Source organism: Tyto alba, unplaced genomic scaffold (genome assembly GCF_018691265.1).
Source record: "Tyto alba isolate M040663 unplaced genomic scaffold, T.alba_DEE_v4.0 Super-Scaffold_17, whole genome shotgun sequence".
Lineage (NCBI taxonomy): Eukaryota > Metazoa > Chordata > Aves > Strigiformes > Tytonidae > Tyto > Tyto alba.
This window is the reverse complement of record NW_024881279.1, coordinates 4,548,316-4,570,818: the sequence shown is the minus strand read 5'-3', so window position 1 is coordinate 4,570,818 and position 22,503 is coordinate 4,548,316. Positions and strand designations below refer to the sequence as shown.

At 48.8% G+C, this 22,503-nt stretch overlaps 1 protein-coding gene across 7 annotated transcripts in view; it reads right to left on the bottom strand.

Moving 5' to 3' along the window:
• The window catches only part of TCF7 (transcription factor 7), a 78,061-nt gene that overhangs the window by 24,111 nt on the left and 31,447 nt on the right, over positions 1-22,503 (bottom strand). For all 7 annotated transcript variants that reach the window (XM_042790417.1, XM_042790422.1, XM_042790418.1 and 4 more), the window contains exons 4-5: positions 3,515-3,647; positions 278-368 (exon numbers count right to left, since the gene is read on the bottom strand). In XM_042790417.1, coding sequence (XP_042646351.1) covers positions 278-368; positions 3,515-3,647 — 224 coding nt within the window. The remainder of the gene's footprint in view (positions 1-277; positions 369-3,514; positions 3,648-22,503) is intronic.

Sequence of the window (22,503 nt, the reverse complement as noted above, 5' to 3'; positions counted from 1 at the left end):
TAGGAGTCGGTTTTGAATTGGGCAGGCTGTAACCCTGCTCCATGGATGTCCCCAGCTGGGACAAAGCCTTCAGCCTCTCCGCGGGTCTGGTCCCCATCTCTAAACCAGACCTAAATCCCCCTCCCCATCACACAGCACGCAGGAGGGATGGAGCCGGCGTGAAAGCACCGTGGAGGTGACGGAGAACGGCTGCACGTGGTTTGTTCAACGAACCGTCCCCCGTACGGAGCGGCCAGCGGGCTGGGGGCTGCCCGGGGCTGAGCCCCCCCACACTCACCATCCCATCGACGGCGTGATCTGTCCGACTCCACCGGGAGGGAGGGGGTAGAAACCGGGGATGTCTGAGGTCTGGGAAGGACGGTGCACTCCTGGGAGAAGGGAGAAGGAGATGAGTTGGACCCAGCACCGCGCTCCCCACCTGACCCGCTCCCAACCACCTGGCTGCTCCATCCATGGGCACTTGTGGGCAACAGGGAATATATGTGAAATAGCTGTCTGAAAGCAGCAGGATATTGTAACTGCCCTTTTTATCACTGTGGTTCTCTCTGTGGGGATGTGGTGGGTCACCCACCTTGCTGCAGAATCACACACGCTCGCGTAACGGGGTGGGGAAGGCAGCTTGCTCCTGGCACAAGCATCATCCCTGTTCCATGCCACCCTGAGGCCAAGCTTTGGTAAGGATTTGATGGACTCTGGACATCCCTCTGCCCCTCCCAGGGAGCCTGTTCAGGTGCACAACTGATGCTCAAAGCCGTTCCTACACCCCGTTTCCAGCAGGCATCCCCGGGACCCCCCATGAGTGGCCAGCGGGGATGCTCCAGCAGGCATCACTACTATCTCGATTTTAAACAACTTGAGTCCCCGTTCAAAGCAATCGTTTTGTGGGCTCTGTGGGTGCCAAGGAACGGTGGAGGTGGGGACGGTGCCAGCTGGGAATTCACCCTTCGCACGGGGAATCCCTGTGTGCTCTTCAAAGCTGCTGGCACGGGCGGCATGGCCAGAGGAGACAGCCGCAGCATCTATCCGTTTCTATCTGGACTTAAAAACAGCCCGCGGAGCCCGGGGCTGCGGGTGGGACTCAGACAACTGCGGTGCTGCTGGCAAAAGCAGCCTCCAGCTGACCCCCGGACTGGAAAACTGGAGGGGAGCTGGGGCTGAGCTCTGCCGCAGCATCGTGTAATGCTGATTGCTAATGAGCCTCAGACAAAAAATCGCGTATAAAGCTTGCCCAGCAGCTGTCCTGGGCAATAAATTGGTGATTAGTTGCAAGCAGTTTGCAAATTCAGAAGTTTGGATTATTCTCCTAGGTGTATTAATGATAAATTATTAATTAGGAATGACACCAGTAGATTCCAAGCATCTTATTATGAGTTAGCTAAAATAAATCTACAGCTGAACTGAAAGGAATATATAACTTAGCATGAAATTTACCTACAGCTGTGCTCAAGTGGGATGCAGGAGCCCACCAAAGGTCAATCCAAACTAGCATCCGCATTAGGCAGCTGCCAGGATTTCCTGAGATTTGGACCTCCAACAATACAAGTTGCGTAAGCCAGAGCACAAGTTATTCTCGCTGGCCCAGTGGTTGGGGCACCAGCCACTGACTCAGAAGATCCTGCTTGTATTTCCTTGTCTGCGTGTCCTTGGGCTACTGTGAAATACTTTAAAGGGATGCTGTGAGAATGAGTACTACGGTGACTCTCAAGCGCTTACACTAGGTGATAATGGGAGATACTTTAGCGATGAAAACAGAGATGGGACACATCCAAAATGAACGGGGAAGGAAACCCTCATCCCAGCAGCGTAGGGTTGGGGCACGCAAAGCACCACAGAGGCAGGTCCCAGCTGGGGATGATGGTCTGAACCTCTCCACGAATAGGACCTGGGGGAGTCTCAGGGAGGGACAGACCCTCCGACGTAAACGTACAGGCTAAATGGGAAAGGGGAGACTGGAAGGTGCCTGGGCTGAGGGTGCAGGCGGGTGTGGAGCCAAAGGACAGATTCCCACAGATCAATGCTTAAGAACTACTCCAGTGGCAATGGTAACCTCCACGGAAGGATAGAACCAGCTCATCCCTGGGTGAGCTGCTCCCGTATTGCTTAAGTCTTTCCAGGCTAGCAGTGAGTCCCTGGAGGCAGCTCACAGCGAGGGGCTTTTGTGCCCTGCAAGGCATCTGCAAAGGCGGCAGGAAGGAAGGTGTGTCAGGACGCTGTCCTCACAGGGGGCCACCCCTACAGGCCCCTCCCCGATCCCCAAAAACCCCACCACTCCCTCAAACCCAGGACAGATGCCTTCCCGGGAGACTTAGAAATCTGCACGCTTCCTCTCAAGATTCAGAAGTCTGCCATTAGCTGAGCTTTTAATAGGTTTATTTTGTTAACTCTTCATATTTTTCTGCTGAGTTTGTTATGCTCTGGTGGCTGGCAAGCAACATGCTGGCTGGAAGAAAACCAGTATGTCCCTGAGTATCTCTTACACCAGATTTAAATCCTCCCCATCAGCATCCCTGATGAGTCCAGAACGTGGCCTCCGGGTTCAGCCCAGGGATAATTCAGCACGTCCTCCAGCCAAGAGCATCCTTGATACCCCAATGTTTTATCAATGACGTTAACTCGGCAAAGCCGATGTCTCTGGGACAGTTCGGATCACTCTTGGCTTCAGGTCTTTGCCCAAATCACAGTTGGTTTTGTGCCTCCATTTTCACACGGATTTCTGGGCTCTGACGAACCCCGAAGCCCATCCTGAATGTAGTTTGACGCAAAACTGTGAATTTGCCTGCTTTCACATGAAATCAAGACCAGGTTTGTGCAGAAGCCTGGGCAAACTGAACAGATGATGAAAGATTCTGAAAGGTTGAGACAAGTTTGATATTACACTCAGCTTGCCAGTAACCCACGAAGAATGATGGGCTGGGGGTGAATTCCTGTGCACATACCTATATTTTACAGTTGAGGGTTTAACCTCTTCCTACTGTACTTTCCTCCAAGGCCTCACGAGCTAATTGACGTGTCCTGGACTGACACAGGAACCCAAAGAGCCAAACTGTGTGACAACCACATAACGTGTGGCTACAGACACACACATATAACAATCCAGTCAGCTCAGACACCGATCCTATTTAGTCAAAATATTTCCTGTTTCAAGCATTTATTTTCTCAAAATGACAACCTGACAACAGTTTGGGTATGAGTCAAAGGAAAGATTACTTTCCATTTTCTGGTTGACTCTTACGCATCATCTCGCAGGCTCGGGTCTGGTCTCCAGCTACAGGACAGCTTGCACAGAGAATTGAGCACACTTGATCAGCAGGGTTGGCACTCCTGATATCGAACTCCTCTTGACCAGGATTACAAAGCATTGCCAATAAGCCAAATAAACTCCTCCTGCTAAGCAATGACTCAGCTGACCAAAGCTCTTGGCTTTTCCCATTGCAAGGGAAGGTGACGGCCTTGACCCCCGTGGTCTCCAGCACTGGCCCCCTCCCAGCACGCAGATCCCCAGCGGTGCCATTACCTTGTTTCTGGTTGATGTCGGCGGGCAAGTGGGGCGAGTGGGAGCCGTGGCTGAAATGGTCGTTGCTGTAAGGGATGAGCGGGGTGAGCGGGTGGACTCCGTGGGACGGCTGCACGACGGGAACTTTGTTGGACTGCAAAACACAAGGAGGGAGAGGGCTCAGAAGCTGTCGAGCTCTGTGAGCAAGGAGGGCTGATGCCCTTTGCAGTCCTGTCGTTGCAAGCGAGGCTGGGAATTACTGAAAGTCCCCAGTGACTCTCAAGGACAAGGCAGAAAATACCCTTGCCTACTTAAATAAACACCACAGTGTCCTGCAAGAAAAATCCATAAACCAAGCAGTGACAACAGCTGCAGACGACTGCATGGGTAGGTGGAAACCAGCTCAAATCAGCAGGAAGTTTTCAAAAATCAGAACTTTTTTTCATTCATTTCCAGCATCTTTTATTCCAGGATGAATGCTACAAGCATTTTACCCAATACATCGCTCTTCTTTCCTGCCTTGTGCTCCCACAGGGTCTAAATCTGGACTTTCACATCCTGCACACTCACTCTGAAAGCCACGCTTGGGCTTTCCTAACCGGGGCTCTCAAGCAGGGAAGGCCATGCTGAGGGCAATGACTTTGAAAATGTGACATGGTCACCAGTGAGTCCTCGGGCTGAAGTCCCCCTCAGTCCCAGCTCCAGCGCTGGGAGAGGACTGGAGGGAGCTGAGGCAGCACTGGGGATGCAACAAACCCAGGGAAATTTGAAAAAAGAAAAAACCAATCCCCTCTTGCAGCTACTCCTGGTTACACATGGCGAGGCCACTGGAGCCCAACATCTTTGTAAAAGGCGCTTTTTTGTGAACGCAACAGGGAGTGCTTCTGCGTGTTGGAGCAGAGAGAGGGGAACCTGTTCAAAAGAGCTGTAAGGAAAACACACACACACGCACACGCTGCTGTCTGCTGCCAGCCTTCTCGCCTCCAGCGTCTCAAGCTGCTCCCTACATGCCCAGTTTCGCCCATGGTTGCCTTTAAACCCAAACTGACTTCGCCTTGGTGGTGGAATGTTAGGATTTGTCCCAGATAAATCCAGAAAGAGAAACAGGACTGACAGCACCCCAGAACGGGGAGGAAATGAGAACGGACCAGGTAAGGCAGCTCTCCAGGGGCTAGGAGCCAGGTATTGCTAGCCAGATGTCTTGTGTCCCACCAGGACATCTACAGATGATTTGCTGTGTGACTTTTGACAAGTCATTTATGATCTCTGGACTTGATTCACTGGTGTCTTTCACTCTGGTAATGATTTTGCTCAGGCAGAGTGAGCACGAAACGCCAGTTGGCTTTGGTGGAGGTGGTGCAGCCGGAGCCGATGGCTCTGGAGGACCTGTCCTGGACCTCTCCCTGCCGCTCCGAGCTGCTTGCAAAGCAACCCGAGAGCCCTGGGCGAGTCCTGTGTTTTGCATTGCTGCTCCGAGGAGGAAACCCATGGAGCGGAAAGGAAAACAGACCGATGGAGACGCTGCTTTACATCTGTCTTTCCCACAAAGGTTTGCTTATGCAAATAAAATCCAAGAGGCATGCAGGTTTGCATTTAAGAATGAATGAAAACCCTAATTCCTGATGCTTACCAGGTGTAGATTTACTGCACACAGCAGGGTACTGGGAATGTAACCCCCCTCCAAACTGTACCCAACTGGTGTGGTACAGGCGTTCCCGTCCTGCAGCAGGGCCATGGGCTATGTGGTTTTCCCACTGAGAGCAGTGGTGGGCTGGCTCCTGCTTAGTTAAACACATGTTTGGAGCTCTGAGCTTTTACTATTCTTGCCCATGAAATGAGATGAAGAATAGCTGTTCAGTGATATTTCTAAAATTAGCTATGGTTTAGCTTATTTAAGAGCCAGAAAGCCTAAATTAGAGATATGCAGCTCTACGTGTACATTTTAACATGACACTGGAGCAGAACAAGCTCGATGCAGAGCTGATTTGAAAACCTCAACTTCAGCATTTCTGCTGTTCAAAGCAGGGCAGATCTTTCCTTCCCATTTACACCATGCCTGATCCAAAGCACAGCAGCATCCACCAGCCAGCCACGCTGCCTGACGACGGTTAACAGCTTTTGGAGCAGTGACAGAAGACACAGACCACTACAAAGGCAGTTGAACGGTCCTGATGCTGATCCACAGGATACCTCAACAGTGAAAAGCAGAGAGCACGTGTGGTTACAGCAAGGGCACGGACTGTCCTTCTTCCCCATCAAAGCAGAACGTGGTAACTTGGTGGTACAACAGATTGCAGCTCAGTTACTCAGATTTTCCATCAGTTCAGATGGGAAACAAGATGTTGCATCAGTATGAAGAGGTGGCCTTCCCCAGCTCCCTTCTACACTTCTACTTGCCTCACTCAAAACCTTTTCTCCTACTCTTTAAAGTCATGAAAAGCTGGTGGGGAAGGATGCTCAGGAAGGAGTTAAGACAAAAATTTCTGCAAGAGGCTATTCATCCCCCTCCTGCCTCCTCCATTAGGGAGTTTGTTACAGGAACCCGTCTCCCACATTGAACCAACCAAGGGAAGAAGGAAGTTGCACAGAGATCTGGAGAAACAGAGGAGACTCCTTCAGAGTAGATCCCTTGGTTAAACACCTCAGCTACTGATGGTCGCGGTCCATGACCATGTCTGCAGGTCCTGGTCTTCACCAGATGTGCTGTGGCTACCGAACGTGTCTTTGCTGTGAAATTATACCTCGTTTATAGAAATTTATATGCCAGAGAAATGGTATCAATTCCTCCTTTTCAGAAGGTCTAGATTTACTTCCTGCCAATCAGCTGCAGCACATGAACCCTGAAGAGGCTTCTCATGGCCAGAACTTATCAGCTGACAATGTCTTACACCGTAAAATTACCCTGATGTAAATGTTTTCTGCCGAGTGGACTGATTTAACACGAGGGCAGTTGGTTTGGTGTCCTCTCGGCAGGTCCCCTGGGAGGACACGGGTTGGTGCTGGTCGGGACATCATGGGGATGTGCTGCGGTTTGGTGAAGCTCCTTATTGCACCTCCTCCCCAAAGGCGTGTTTCCATACAGCTCGGAGCAGCAGTGACGGAGCAGCTGGCTACCCACCCACCCAAAATAACGCAGCCCCCACCCCAAGTCACCCCAAGTCACCTCGGGTCCTTCAGCAGCCGCGGGGGGACACGAAAGGGCTCTGAGGACGGCTCTGTCTCACCTCTCCCAGCACAGCCCTTTGAGGGCAGGTTGGGGAATGAGCCGTGCAGCCACAACCTCGATACAGAAATGAAGAGGCGCATTTACAGCAACACCAGAACGGTATTTCCAGAGCGGACGGAGCAGTAGAAAGGGTTTTGCAAGCTTGGGGGACCTTTCTCCCTCTCAAATTTGCTGAATTGCAACTCTCCTGAGTGCCCACCTCCCCGGCGAGTGATGCCCACTCGGGTCGGTGCCACTCGGCACTGGGGCAGGCACCGACACCAGCGTGCATCGCCAGACCGGCGTTCATCAGCCCCCACCAACCTCCCTGAAAATAATTAAAAAAAAAAAACAAACCCAAAAAACAACCCAAAACTGTGAGGGAAGAAGCTGCCGTTTTGAGGCCAAGAAGTGACTTTAATAACTAGAGGTAATTGGATGAGCAAAGAGAAAACGCAGTAGCATTAATCATTAAGGAAGACTAATTGTTGGCAAGGCAAAATTAGGAGACCTCACCGCTCCCGCATGGGTGTCTGATTGCGACAGAAGCTCGAGGCTAGCTAGAAAACTCTCCTTTTGCTGAGCACACACAAACCCAGCAGGTCTTTCGCACGAGGATCACCCTCAGATCCCAGCTGCAATGTTATTTGGCTCCAAGGTGCCCAACCAGGCACAGCATCCTTTCCTTCTCCTTCTCCTTCACACCCAGCCCATGTCACACGTGCCCAGCAAGGGCTGCAGCATGCTCCAGCCACGGGCAGCCACTGCGTTATACAAGCTGGCTGATAAGAACTATAAACGAGGGTTTTTTTAAAACAAAATGTGGGTTTTTCATTAGAAAATGGTGAGAGATTGTAATCAAACATTTTCTGGAAAGCACCTTGTGTTAGCAAGTATTTTGACTCATTTTTTTAAGACTGATCTATTTAGTTATGCATTAAGAATGAGTAGTTCCAATTTGCTGGTTTAACAGAGGATTTTTCTTTTAAGATTTAAAGCCAATCTTAGCAAAATGTAGCACAGAAGGTAAAAAGTCAAAATTTGAGTGAAATGATCAAACAAAAAAATTTCCATGGCCGGCAAAACTCTTTGGGCTTTTAGCTCTGTCAAAACATTAGAAAAAATTGTCAAGAATTTTTTCTGCTTCAATCAGTTTAGGAAAAGAAACAAATAAAAAGAAGTGAATGTTTTGAAACCCGTGAACACTATTCCTTGCTACAACTGAAAGCAGCTATTAAAAGCACCAAGCTGTCTGGGTGGCTGCTGGGGATCCCAGCATACCATCAGTGCTGGGCTCCGCCGCTGCTTCTGTGGATGGGAATTTTAAAAATTAATTTTCTGGTAGCAGACAATTCATAAGTAAAAGAAAGCAGCTCAGTACTACTGCCCCTTCCAACACGTGGGGCCCAGTTTACTGAAAAATGTTTTGTTAAAATTTCATGATGGCTGCACTAAGCACCCAGGATCGGTCCCCGCACGGGGCGGTGGGGGCTGTGTGCCCGACCTGCACCATGGCCAGTTGTTTAAAACATGAAAGGAGAAGAGTAAACCTGCCTGCTACAATTCGGATTACATCAGCTGAATGCAGGAGCTCATCTTACAAGGCTGATCTTGATCTGCCCTGTTGCACGCAGGCACGAAGCATCCTTCCTAGGAATAACCCCTTTTTGGTTTTGATGACTGTATTTCAAGAGTTTCTATGTTTTCCCCAGATTTGGAACAAAAACAATCTAAGTGAAAAGCTGGCTTTTTCATAGTTTTTAAGGCAAAGTCACATAGATGACGCTGTTTTGTAGGAAAGAAACTTACTTTTTACGGATTTCCCACATGTTTGAAATAATAGAACGAATTTAAGAATTTGCTCTCACTTCATAAAAGTCAGCCCTAAGCCCCCAGGAGATGTACCGTGCCGTCAGCCGGCTCTGAACGTGCAATATCACCCTCCTGCAAAACCAGGGTATCGTTCACAGCATCACCCGCTCTGAGTGGGGAAAACTCCACTCAAGTTTCCTCCACAGGATTTCTGGACCTCTTAATCCCGCCATGCCACTTCTGTATGCTTTTTTACAAGATGTTTTAACAGCCGCTCTGAAATGAGAGACTGCGTTTGCAGATGAGCCAGCTGGGGCTTTGTTGCAGGAAAGCGGCTTCGGCGTTCAGGCTCCAGCTGAGAGAGCAGCTTCTGCAGAGTCAGCATCAGAAAGGTGGGGGGCTCCCAGCTGAGGGGGACCCCAAACACACGGGGGATCCCAGAGGGACAGGGGACCCCACAGGCACAGGGGACTTTACACACATAGGGGACACATGGGAGGCTGCAGGCACCGTGCCTCCTAGAAACACGGGGGGCCCCATGTGCATATGGGGTGCTCTCCACATAGGGGATTCCGTGCACAACAGGGTCCCCATGCACACGGGCACCCTGCAGGCCAGGGGACACGGACAGACTGTCAGCACAGCGCCAGCGTGGCGGGGGCCCAGCACCTTTGGGGACATGACTCCAAGGGGTGCTGCGCTCCCCAGGAAGGATGACGGGGTGCTGCTTGCCTTGTATGAACCTCAGCTCCCAGCCACTGAATGCGCCTCGCTGGTGCAAAAGCATCAGCCAACACCCCAGACAGCCAAAATCCCTGTGGTCAGCCCAAAATGAAGCAAAGCAGGGACGAGCCTGCTGGAAAGCCCTGCGCTGCGGCAGCCACCATCCAGCCAGGGATGCAGAGGAGTTTGCAGGGAGAGGAAGGCTCCAAAACCTCTCTGTGAGGTCTGGAGCCAGGTGCCCCCATCACCCCAGACCGTGCCGGCCCTTGCAGCAGCCTCCTGGGCAAGGGGAGGCTGGAAGCACCCCGGGGGGGGGGGGGATCCATCCCCAGTGGCACAAAGAGCCCTGGTGCACAAGCCGGCGGCCGGGGAGCGGGCTGTGGTTTCCAGCCTCGCCGGGGAGCTGAGCCGCGGTGAGGCGAGATTAGTCACGTCACTTTCAAATTTTCCCACATCACCAGCCCCAAAAATAGCGAGGAGAAAAAAAAAAAAAAAAAAAAAAAAAAAAAATCTGTGGGTCAGCCCAGCGGCAGCTGGTGTGGGGCAAGGGGCCTGGGTGAGGGACGGCAGCTCAGGCTGGTGGTTGTGCCACGGTGGTGGCTGTCACCAAAGCAAAGGGGGGTTTCGGCAGCCCGAGAGCCCCGTGCTGCTGGTTATGCCGTGTGTTGGGCTACTGGGAGCAGTCCCTGGGGCCAGTCCTGGCTCGAAGCGGGCAGATGGATGGGGAGAGCACCGAGCACACCCCCGTGCTCCCCTGCCCTGCTCGGGTGTCTCTGGGGTGCAGCACGCGTGCTGCACACTGCCGTCTGGCTCCAAGTTGTCCCAAATGTGTTTGCTTCGACGTCACTTCTCAGAGAGGGCGAGATGAGTCGACGCACCGGCTATGAAAAACAAAACCTACAAAGTTTTGCTGTTGCTGATTCAGTGAGGAATTCATTCCTTTTCACTGCAAAATTAGTCATTGTGCCACAGAAAGAAACGTATAAGGTCAGGCTGCACTGAGCGTGCACTGCTGCTGGGGAAGGCACCTGTTACTGAACTGGGCCTTTTGCTTTTTATCCAACAATCAATCCAAATTAGCAAATTATTAGGAACATATTATTAGGGACATTATTGACTACATCCCACAGCATCTGATCTGCTCCTGGGAGGGCTCATAGGGCAACGCTGTCATTTGGGGTGCTCAGGGACCCGGAGGCCATGATTCAAACCCAGTTTCAGGGTACCTCCGAGTGCTGATCAAACCTCCCAGCTCGTGGCCCCAGACTGGGTCAGCAGACACCTTCACCCCTCGTTTCCCCGTGACGTTGCACCAGGAGATGCTGCGGTAAAAGATCACCCCAAATACCCACTGCAGACCGCTTTCAGTGCTGAACTGCAAGCGCCGGGGCCAGAGCCTTCGGCAACCCGCGGGCGAAGGCAGTGTCGACTCATTTCTCGCTTTTTTCTCTTTTCTCACTTTTGCTGCAGTCACATCGCCCCAGCCCGCTGCCGCAGCAGAAAGGAAACAGGGAAAGTTAAAGCCACCCACGCTCAGGCACTGCCCTTGCCCCGCCGTGCACCCCTCCAGCAAAGCCAAATTTTAACAGCGGCATCAGCCCGACCCCTGCCCGGGCTGGGGTCACCCAACGTGGCTGCAGCACTGAGGGCTGGAGCTGGCCCTTGCCCTCAGCACCACCAAGGGTTCCTTCAGGGACCAGAAGACCACATCTCCCATGACCAGAAGAGCACCACTGCCCTGTGCATCCCACTTCTGGCTGGCTCGGAAGTGCTTATGAGCAGCAGTCAAACAAAGGGGAAAGTGATAATACGCAGCTATTAATTCTTTCATCAATTCTGCATATGAATTGCAGCAAGGAGCTGATTGGTTTAAGATACACATCGCACATATAGGCAAATATTGTCCTTGCTCAGGTTTGTATCCAAATATTGCCCTTGCTCAGGTTGTTATCCCCGAACTCTACATTTTATGGCTGATTTCCTGTATTTCCCTCAACCCATCCCTTCCCCTCTGATTTTTTTCAGCTTCTTTAAAATCCAGCTCCGCTTTGAAAATGCTAACGAGGCACTTGAGCAGCCCTGCTCTTTTTTTACAAATTGAAGGGGATGTGCTTGCCTTAGTGGCAAAACCCAGCTCCCGTAATGCCGACTGTCCCCTGCGACTTGGATGCGCATCACCGCGGCGTTAGGGGACTTGGTTTTGGGTACCAGGGGACAAGTTTCCTGGCATTTAACACCTTCCGTGCCCCAGCACTTGGAGAGGTGGCCAAACTCCAGACATGATGGGGACAAATACAGGGAAAGAACATCAAAACCTTTTAAAAGTGCTCGGTGACCTTCTGTGCTGCTGCTGGTTTCTGTTTTTAAGCAATGATGGTTATTATTTTTAAGTTTAAACTCTGCAGGGGAAATAGCTGAGCTTTTCACCGTTTACGGGCACAGGAAGAGCTGTTTCACTTCTCAAGTATTTATCTTCTAAGAGAAAGATGTAGGTGGTTCTTTGTGAAAAAAAAAAAAAAGAAGAAAAAAAAAAAAAGAAAAAATGGCATGGAAAAATAATAAAGCTCAGAAGTCTCTCCCAGAGGCTGCTCTCTTATGGTGACAGGGGGCAAGTGCAGAGGCAGGTACACCACATACCAGAGAGGAGAAACCCCCCTGAAAAATTAACTTTTGGCATCACTCCCCCATGTTTACAGTCACATTCAGCAGAAAAGCCACCTCACTCCAGAAGCCTCCTCAAGCATGAAGAAAGTCCCCTTGCTTGGGAAATGCTGCTGCTGCTGTGATGCTAAAAGCAGCTTCATGGTTGCTCAGGAGGGGACAGAAACACCCCCCGGTCCCACAAAGGGCGACGGCAACATTTGGCTTCATGGCAACAAATGCTGGGGCAATATAACCCAGGAGCTGCACTGCAACACCAAACCCCAGCTATTTTCTCCCAAATGCCAGGGCAATGTAACGGTGGGGCTGCATCACCCCCCCAGCTATTTCCCCTGTTCTGCAACATCCACCCCTGGTTCTTGCCTCTCTCGTGTTCTGGGCTACGGAGAAAAAAATACCTCTGTCTCCTTCGTGCTACGTGGTTCTGCGAATTTGAATCAAAAGCTGCAAACCCTGGAGTTACCGGTAATGCTGGAGGCTTCCACTGAGAAGGCATTTACTTGACCCACGGAGGCTGATAATATCTGACCTCCTTTATTTCACTCTGCTTCTCAAACACCAGCGGTTAGCCTAATACCCAGAATTAATCAGGAAAATGTCCAAGAGGGCAAGAGAGGAAAGGAAAATAAAAGTATGACACAAACCAAGGCTTGCCCTTCGCTAAGGCTTGAGACCTTGTTTCTGAAAGGACCAGAGACATCACCCTCCGTGTGCCCGGCTCGTGGGCAGCTCCGTGACCGGCCGAGCCTCGGGGTGCAAAGGCTGGGTAAAAGGCAGAGGGTTGGCGCGGTGAGAGCTGCGGCCCGGGCTCAGACACCTGCGGCTTCGGGGATTTTCATTCATTTTGAGCATCTATTTGCAAATCCCAGCCCTAGCTGGGCCCTGGATCTGAACGGAGGTGGCTTTAGGTTCTGGCTGTCCCAGCCCTGCCCGCCGAGGATGTGTTGCAGCAGCAGATGGAAAATCTCGTGAGATTTGTGGGTGCATCTGCCAGAAAATCAGCCCAACAGGAACCCTCCAGGTGTCAGTGCCGCGCAGTTTTCTGGAGGCAAATGTTTGCTTACACATCCCCTGGGCAGCAGGAGAGAGCTCCTGCCTGCTTGGCTGGGTTTTTTCTTTCCATTTAAAACAAAAACAAAACCAGCCCATGTACTTGAAAGAGTGCAGGGGAGTTAACAAAACACAAAAAAACTCTGATGTGATTTAAGGCGTTTCGATTCTCCGAACATCAGAGGGGGTGAAACCTGCCCCTTTGTGCCGCAGCTGTGCCAGGGTGCACGGCCACCGCGGGTGACACCATCCTGCTGCGGTCACCAACGTCACCTGGACAGGAGACCTGGCACTGGACTTTTGTCCCTGTCTCTAGCCTTGGGATGGAACAGCTGCCAGCCCCTCCTGGCAGGCACTATACTTTCTATTTTATTTTATTTTATTTTATTTTATTTTATTTTATTTTATTTTATTTTATTTTATTTTATTTTATTTTTTTTATTTTATTTTATTTATTTTATTTTATTTTATTTATTTTATTTTATTTTATTTCACTTTAGTTTAGTTTAGTTTAGTTTAGTTTAGTCTAGTTTAGTATTTTATTTTACTTTAAAAATTTAATTCTATTCCAGTCCATTTTCTTTTCTATTCTATTCTATTCTATTCTATTCTATTCTATTCTATTCTATTCTATTCTATTCTATTCTATTCTATTCTATTCTATTCTATTCTATTCTATTCTATTCTATTCTATTCTATTCTATTCTATTCTATTCTATTCTGTTCTACTCCCTTTTCAATCTGCTAGTCTCAAAGCTCAGCCTCAGGGAGGATCTCACTACGCGAGAACGTCACTGGTTGAAAAAAAATACAACAAATCAGACGTGTCTCACCCTGTCTGACTGTAAATCCCCAACTTGGTGACTGTGCTGTGAAAAACTAATAGTAATGACAATAATAATAACAATAATCGTGATGCTGTAACGCTGCTGACGTGTTCAGAGAGAGCTTTCTCCCGTGGCATGCGACCGCCGGGGCCATGCGCTCGCACCAAGGGAAGATCTCACGTGTCGGAGGCGGCCGTGCCCAAGCACATGCCACCGGCTAATTAACAGACAAGACGAGACAACCGGGGATGATAATTTGTAATAGTTATCGTCCTTCTTGGCTAGGCATTTCCCTGCTATGGCGGAATCCTTTGATATTTATACGGATGTCAAGTGCATTTCCAACACAGATGGCCACGGGTGAACGAACCGCGGCCGCTCCGGGGTCTCTCCCAGACCTTTCCGCAGCATCGCTGCCGGGACGGCACGGGGACGGCCGGCTGCGGCTCGGGATGTCGCTCCCACCCTGCCATTAATTTTGCCAACCAGCTGTGAAGCCCAAGCTGCGGAGAGGGGCATCCCTCCTCACTGGGATCCCCCCAAACCCAGTGGGGACCCCGGGGCAGAAGCGGGGAGAGCTGCCCGCTGCCCAGCCCGGAGCCGCCCCCGTATTATCCTAATCTGAGCTCACATTTATTTCCCAGTTTCCATGATAAACAGCTCTCTGGAGGACACAGAGGGAAGATAATCCCCTCCGGAGCTGAAGGGATGCTTTACTGACACCCTGCAGCTGTAAGGCGATAGCAGCTTTCCTTGTTGCTCACTTTCAAGGGTGACATGTTTACAAAGAATGCTACAGCCACTAATCCTGGATGATACCCTGTGTCTGCCTGGGAGAAATCCTAATTTTCTCGATAGGAGGAATTAGTTCCTTTAATGCTTAATACCCTTTTTTTTTCCTCTGAAAGCAAGCAAGCGTTATTGTGCAGAGCGGAATAAACATTTTAATTAAAATGTGGAATTTATCTTCCAGTCAAATTTGTACGAGCCCTCGACGATACGTCAAACTCCGCTTTCCCATTTTGAATCTTTCTCTGATCTCTTAATGCGAATGGCTGAATTAAAACCTGGGCTTGGTGGATTTGCATATAATTAGAGAGCAAGAGGAATTAATAGGGAATTAAATGGTTTTCTCCTCAGTTCATCTGATGTTTTTACCAGATTAAAAAGAGTTGATTTTTTTTAATGACTGCAAAAATGTATTATATATTATTTAACCTTTTTTTGTTGGGGGGAGGGAAGCAGACAGACTAAAAAACAAATTTAGACATATGATAATGAATGCCTCCTATCGTGGGAAGCAAATATCATTGTAATTAGGATTAGAAAGGAATCCTAATTAATCTCGTCCTGCCACTTGACTTCTAGAAGTTCCTTAAATGTTACCTCCAGTGAGATGTAAAACAAGGAGCAGTTTAAAGGCTCGCCAGCTAATCCCTGCAGACAGCGGTGAGGAGCTGCCGTGGCCACCAGCAGCACGGGGAGAAGGCTCCCCGAGACCCCCGGCCGAGAGCCACCAGATTTAGGAGTGAGTGGTGTGATCCCAGCACGTGAGCCGGGATCAGACTGCAGGGGAACGTGCAGCTCTGCTGTTTAAATTTCCTAATTCCCCACGATGAACTACATAACAAGACATCAAGCCAAGAAAGATGGGATGCACCAAGTGCCACAGCCTGACTCCATCTAGGGATCTTTTTAGATATTTTACCATGTGGGTTTTTTTCAGTATTGTCCAAATAGTCTATTTAGCAGTAATTATTGGGCTTGTTTTTGGAATGGGACTCAAGGTACAGGATGGGAATAATCAAGAAAACTCCAGTGCTGTGCCATCCCCACCCCATGCCTCGATTTCATCTTCTCTACACTCGTGATGATAACGATTACCTCCTGTGCTGGTATTAAGTCATACATATTTTAACTTGGCTCTTGTCATGTGTCATCAAATCCTGTTTTTCAGGTATTGAGATTCATAGATTTAATTGCATAAGATTTTACTACGGGAGTGGATGGTCATGAGAATATTTTCATCTTTGGGTCTCAGTATGGAAAGCAGTTTTGAGAGACCTGGTTTCTAAACTTCAGACTCGGACTGAAAGTCTCATTTTCTAAAGACAGCTAAATACACTGTAAGGAGGTGCCTTGGACTAGCAATGAACCACAGCAAACTTTATGCTTTATGCTAAGTAATAAATAATAAATTAATCCTGCTACAGCTAGGTTGGCTTCTCAGCATATTTTTTCCAAGAGCTCCAGTAAGTTTTTGGCTACAGCTTTACGAAAGTGACTGTGAATAACAGCCCGGAATAACATGGTTAGTACAAACATGAAAAATTTTCACTTCGAAACCAGAGACCACACAAAATGTGCCCAGTCTTAGATTTGATTTTAACCCAGGCTGATCAAAAGTTCACAAGGCAGGACTGATCAAAGGCTTTGTGTTGAAAAAATGAGAAAGTCACAATTTCACATGGTTTTGATGAGAAAAATAATTGATGAAACTTTGCTCTTTCAACTTGGTTTTGCTTTGAGTTTGGGGTTCATCTGAATACAAGAAGCACCAGGCACAAACCTGCAAGGGCTGAAATCTTAGTACAGTTTTAATGATCTAGTTCTTACTATGGGAGCTCGCCACCTGTTCCAGGACTGCACTGGGTCAGGAATTTTAAGCAACATTATTTATTTTTGTCAGAAAAAACGAGTCATGGAAACCACAAATCTTTGTAGGGTGCATCTTCCCCAAAATTTAGGTTCAGGACAGAGTTTTGAGCCACCTCCTCAATGCACTCGCCTTCCTGGGAAGCATTAGACCCAGACACAAGCCACACTCATCCTAAATCTTTCTTTTAATTTTCATGCTCTGATCAGATTGCAATAGCAATCTTCTACTGGACTGTGCTGCTTTACGTGCACCACGTTGGCCGACCACAAAGAGGGTCTCCGTGGCCCAACCCTGCCCAGGGCGAGCAGCCTGAGCATGGTGGCTGGAGGCGCGTGTCTGTTCCCATCACCACAAATTTGAGATATGATGATTTCATGCAGGCGGTGAAGGGGAAAAATGTTAAAATACCAACTTTTCTGGCTGAGGTCAGACTTGTTTTCCAAAACAGCTCGCCCTGGGAGCTCGCCCTGCCCTGCGGTCAGCTGCGACACGGGACTCCATGAAAAAGGTTTTCCAGAAATGTTAAACAAAGCAGAACTGAGCAAACAGAAGGGTGTGTGTGCAGCCAGTCCCACGCTCGGCAGGGATCAGGGCTGCTGAAGTGCAGGCAGGCAGCTGCGTCCCCGTACGTCACTGGTGCCCAGGTCCCTGCCTCTGCCCGCACCCTGAGACCCCAGCCATGCCAGCGCGCAGGACGCCGGTGCCACCAGAAGGGTCCCCAAGGCAGGTGACTCTTTGTTTTCCTTTAGGCAGCTCATTTTGGGGGATTTGCTGGGAAGTGGAGGGTGGTTTCTTAGCTTCTCCTGGGGGGTCACCCCGGGAGTGTGTGAGGGCTTCAGCCCTCTCTGACATGAGAAAAACCTCGGGGTTTCCATGGAGGCTTTTGCTGAACTTGCTGATTTGGGTCCTATTCTGTGCCTGCTCTTGCCACAAAATACAAGCTGATCCACTACAACTGTCCCAGCATTTACACCCATTTAGATGAAAAGAATGAAAAGAATTCAAGAAGGAGGAAGAACAGATGTTCTTCCAGGTACCACCAGTATATCAAGCTTCTGGCATAGATTTTTTCCTAACCAGATAATTAACTAATTTAACCCACTACCAGGGATCAGCTATTTAACTGTAGGTAGATTTGTAACACAGACTTTTTTTTTAACTTAACTTTAACTTTGTAATGTCCTGTGTTCTATTACAATAATTGACAGCAGTAGTTGCTGAATGATGAAACTGAGGTTACACAGAACATCAATTATACTAAAAAAATATATCTACCACACCTACATACACACAATCTCCACATGCCTACAGTGCAATTTTTTAGCTTAGGTATTATTTAGGGCCTGAGCTGGAAATCTGTGTGTCCCACATCTGCTTTCAGAAAGTCTGGGAATGAAAACCGTCTCTTCCTATCAGGACAATGATCCATGGGCAAAAAAATCCTTGTTTCAGGATATTACCACATGATCAAATCCTATCCTAGTATTTCATTTTTTAAAGTAAAAATGCTCCTCATAACCAGTGGATTGTACATTTGCTGAAAAATCCAATTAAAACATTATTTCCATTGGGCTAGGATTTACATTTTTCCCTGCAAAGTTTGCAATTAAAAAATAAACCCATCTATCTTATGGCCACCATCTAAGCTCCTTAGAATGCAAAAGGTAAAATCCATATAGATTATAAAGGATTATGGTTTTTTACACCTCTCTTGGCTTTAACTGAGGTGCTACACAGAAAAAGAAATTTCTTCTGGAAACACTTGCTTAATATAATATTTTCCCTTTAATTTTTTGGCTGTCTCTCTCCACTCTTTCAGGGCATAAAGCAGCCTGGGACTTTCTGAAGAAATAAATCCCCAAACACTGTCAAGACGCAGTTGATGGGATTTAGAAGGAAACTCCATCTCAGAACAAGCGAGTCGGTAAGTCCCCAGTTGAAGTGTTTGGGGCTGACCCTCCCAAGGGCAGAATAAAGTGCCCGTGTGCTCAGGTCGCTGCTCCCCATCCTGTACCCGCACCTCCTGCCCCGGCCCCGTGGGACGTCACCGCACCGCATCTCCCAACGGCTTTTAGCAGAAGCGTGATAACCTACATACTGGATTTACAGGATCGAAAATAAGATTCAATCCATGCCAAAGTCAGTGAAAGTTTTTCCACTGATTTATCTCAGCTAAGGCCTCGGACATGCCGTTATCTCCGTTCATGCAGGATTTTATACTACATCAGACAGTAAAAGTGGGAAAGGCTAGAGCTCACAGGCCTGGTGTTTCCTCCACTGCGTTTTCTTTCTGTAAATGCGAATAAACAATGCAAGGTGCCTTCAGCTTGTCAGGCACGCCGATTGTGCAACACCGCGCACGGCAGAAGCCTAGTTATATAGAGAAGAAAATCACTCGTAAACTGCGAGTTTAACAACAGCAGGAAATTTCAGTCTGTTGAGCTCGGCAATGTTTTAGCACCTCCGCTTCGCCTCGAATTTACTCATTTCAGAAACCCGCCTCACTTCCCGGCCGCGCTCCCCGCTGCGAGGAGGTTCCTGCAGCTGCCGGCGCTCCCTGCAACGTTCCCGGTGCCGGCTGCGCCGCAGAACCGCCCCGGTCCCGGTTCCCAGCCCCGCCACATGAAAGGCGCCGGGTTTCGGAGGGGTTGTTGTGCTGAGCCAAGGCCACAGCGCTACATCACCAGTTACCTCCGGTGCTCGGGGCTCCTGCCAGAGCCCCACCAGTCACCCGAAGCTTCCCACTAGATAAATACTCGCTTGTTGTGTTACGAGGAGACTGGTGACATGGCCCGTAAAATGTTGCCTTTAGTCGATCTCTCTTATCTTCACATCTATCTGCCTCGGCGCGACTGTTTCGTATTCGTACGGGGCTATATTCAGACCAAGAGTTTAACAGCAATTGCATTTCTTAACCGTAAAGTGTTTTTTTAGGGCGGAGACCTGTTATCTCCTGCATCTGAACAAGATCGAGCTCAGCAGACTCACTTCTGGTTGTGATCTTCACCATGCAAACTGTAAATATTGCTTGTAACAGGAGACTTTATATGAACTATTTCTATACATTTTACACAACAGTGTAATAATTATCACCAGTTACCGACCAAGATCTTACATTCAGCTCAGTGGCGTTTCTCTGTCTGTCTGTTGACCCCAGAGAGAGAACAGGAGTGGAGAAATTACCAAGGGACACTAATGAGCATTTTTCCTTATTTTGCCTTTATGACAGCAAATTTTGCCACTGATTCTGACTGGAGTATCCTCTGGCACTCTATATCCATTAGCATAATAATTTATGAGGACTAGAAATTGGTTAGAAAGAGCACAAATACATGCCCACATGCACACGTCAAGGCAAACACATGCAAATGCACATGTCAAGGCTCTCCTGCATGAAATGATGTTGAACTGGCAAGAAAATGGCAATAAATCACCTGGTGCTCACGGCCAAGGCACGGTGACCCCGCCCCCCCCCAGCAGCACGACTCCGGTACCAAGAAGAGGTGACACAATGACAAGGTCTCGGTGGCCCGTTTCCAGCAGCACCCCCACCCAGCAGCACGGTGTAGGAAAGGGTGGCTGCTCGCCTCGGAGGGGCCAGTGTGGGAGGGAGCACCGGGGCATCGGGCACAGAGATCCGGGAAGATCCCACGAGCTCCCAGCGGGGAGGAGGGAAAGGTGCCCTGCGTCCCCATCGGCCCCCGAGCGCTACGCCCCACGGTCCTGCGAAGCAGAGGGGGAGCCCCCCCGCCAGCCCCCTTCATTAATCCTTGGGCTCATTCGGTTATTGGGACACAACTATCCCCATTAAACACAATCCACTTGCGTGCTCCTTTTTAAAAAACTGCATTAATATTTTAAATTACTATAATTTGTGCTTAGGACTAATAAATCATAATTATTCAGCAGAAAACAAATTGTAGTGTGGAATTTAATCCCTCATATCTACTCTATCTACTATAAACTACCTACCAGTGATCTAAGAATGAGCTACCTGGCAATCACAGATTACATGATTTATTTTTTTATTTTCATTTTCCATTGGGTATTATCTGAATGCCTGCAGTGCCTCTGTTCTCACTCAGCATGTGCTAAACTGCGCTGGCTGCAATGACATCTGCTGGTGGTTACAAACCTTCTCAGCTGGCCCAGGTATTTTTATTCACCATAGTAAAAGAAGCAGCTGTGTGCTCCTGTACTTTTGGTTTTGTTGTTTAGGATTTTTTTTCCCAGCTCAATGCAGAGCTATGGAACAGTATTTATGTGAAAAGGAATAATTATGCTACATCTGAACAAGCTCAAGAGGTAAAACTCACTGACCCACCCCATCAGGCCACAAAGCACGACGCTGCTCTGAAACTTCTTGGTGGTTTCTCTAAAAAGCCCGTGTGCCATGCTTAAAAAAGGAAGGGGCGGGTTTCACGGTAATGGAAGAGTCAGTGTAATTATAAGTTACGGGATCATGGCAAAATCCAGAGCAAAGAAAGGCATTTCCAGTGGCAGATCTCCAGCAGTTTCAAGGAAAGATAATCTCAGCTCTGTCTTTGGGTGGCAAAGACGTGCGTTGGGCACAACGGCAAAGAACCACACGGACTTGAGTTTTGTCTGATTCCTGATCCCACAGACTAGGAAACATTTTCCTTTTTTCTTGCTCTGGGGCTCTGCTAATGTTCATCCCTTATCACCCAGTGAGGCTGCAGCAACCCCACCGCCGCTGTGTGGGGTCTTGCTTCCCAAAGCACCCACGGAGCCCATGAGCTCTCCCCAACGGGGCAAGGCCATACCTGGACGGTACATGTGCCACAGTCACAGCTTCCCTGCGGTGCCACCCCACGCAGAGGTTGCCCAAGCATCTTTAAAAAACATTTCCTCGTAGGGTTTGGGTCTCACTGAAAGCTAATTATCTTTACACTAATGGATGAGTTGGAATCCTGGTTCCCTTTGCGTCGGGATTCCTGCTACCAAACCCGAGGTGCGCAGGGAACGCAGAGGAGGAGACACGCCACCAAAGCCAATGCATTTCAAAATCTAGAGGCACGCTGCAGATGCCAATACGTAAAGGAATTTGCCATAAACAATCCTTCAAATAGGCCAGCAGTCACGGAGGGTGGTGTTTGATGGCGCCTTTTTGCTGAGACTGAATTCCTCATGCTTCTGCACCACAGACTTGAATGCTGATTGCAACAGCCCTGCCCTGACCAGGGTAAGACAGCTGGCACCCAGGCAGGACACGTAAGGAAGTAGTTACAGTCATCCCTGTTGCATGAGATTTTTTTGCTAGAAGGTACGTTACTAGAAGAAAAACACTAATACAATTTTAAAAATTTCTACAAAAAGTTAGTCCCCAGAGTAGCAAGAAGGGAACATAGCCTGATACCGCAACTACTCTACACAAGGGAAATAGGTCTCACCACCACTTACTACACATGATGGGACCTCTCTCTTCTGTGATGCTGCAGTAAGTGAAGAGTAATTCAAATTCTGGAGATAGTCACTTAACGATTTTAATGGGAGGGGGCTGCAGGCAGATTTATTTCAGGGAGAAATTCGCAAGTCCAGCAGCCACCCCACGCCACAACATGACCCAGCCACGGTCTGTGGACTTCCAGGCGATGCAAGAAGCGAGATGGTGGGTGAGATCAGGGCAGGATGGAGACTGAGGGACACGAAAAGGCTGTTAAATTTTGCATGGCGCTGAAGACTACCCGTCTGTGACTTGGAGGCTTTGAAGAACCCGATTTGTAAAATCGAAAGAAATGAAAATAAAATAATTAAATAACTCAGATGGCAGCCAACAGACTGCTCAGCTAGCATTTTCCCACCTCGGGCAGGAGCTCTGATTAATGCTAATTAGCTTATCTTCACATTAGATCCTGATGATTCATCACTTACTACCCCAGGAATTATGACGCACTGGGGAGAGATATATTTGTAGATTCCATGGGTGTATGCCATGTCTGGAACACTTAAATGATTTTGGCATGAAAAGGGACCAACCACAAGCCCAGCTAATCAAACCAGCATTTCTCAACCTACACCTTCCAGTAGTTATAAAAAAGATTCAGAGCAAAGA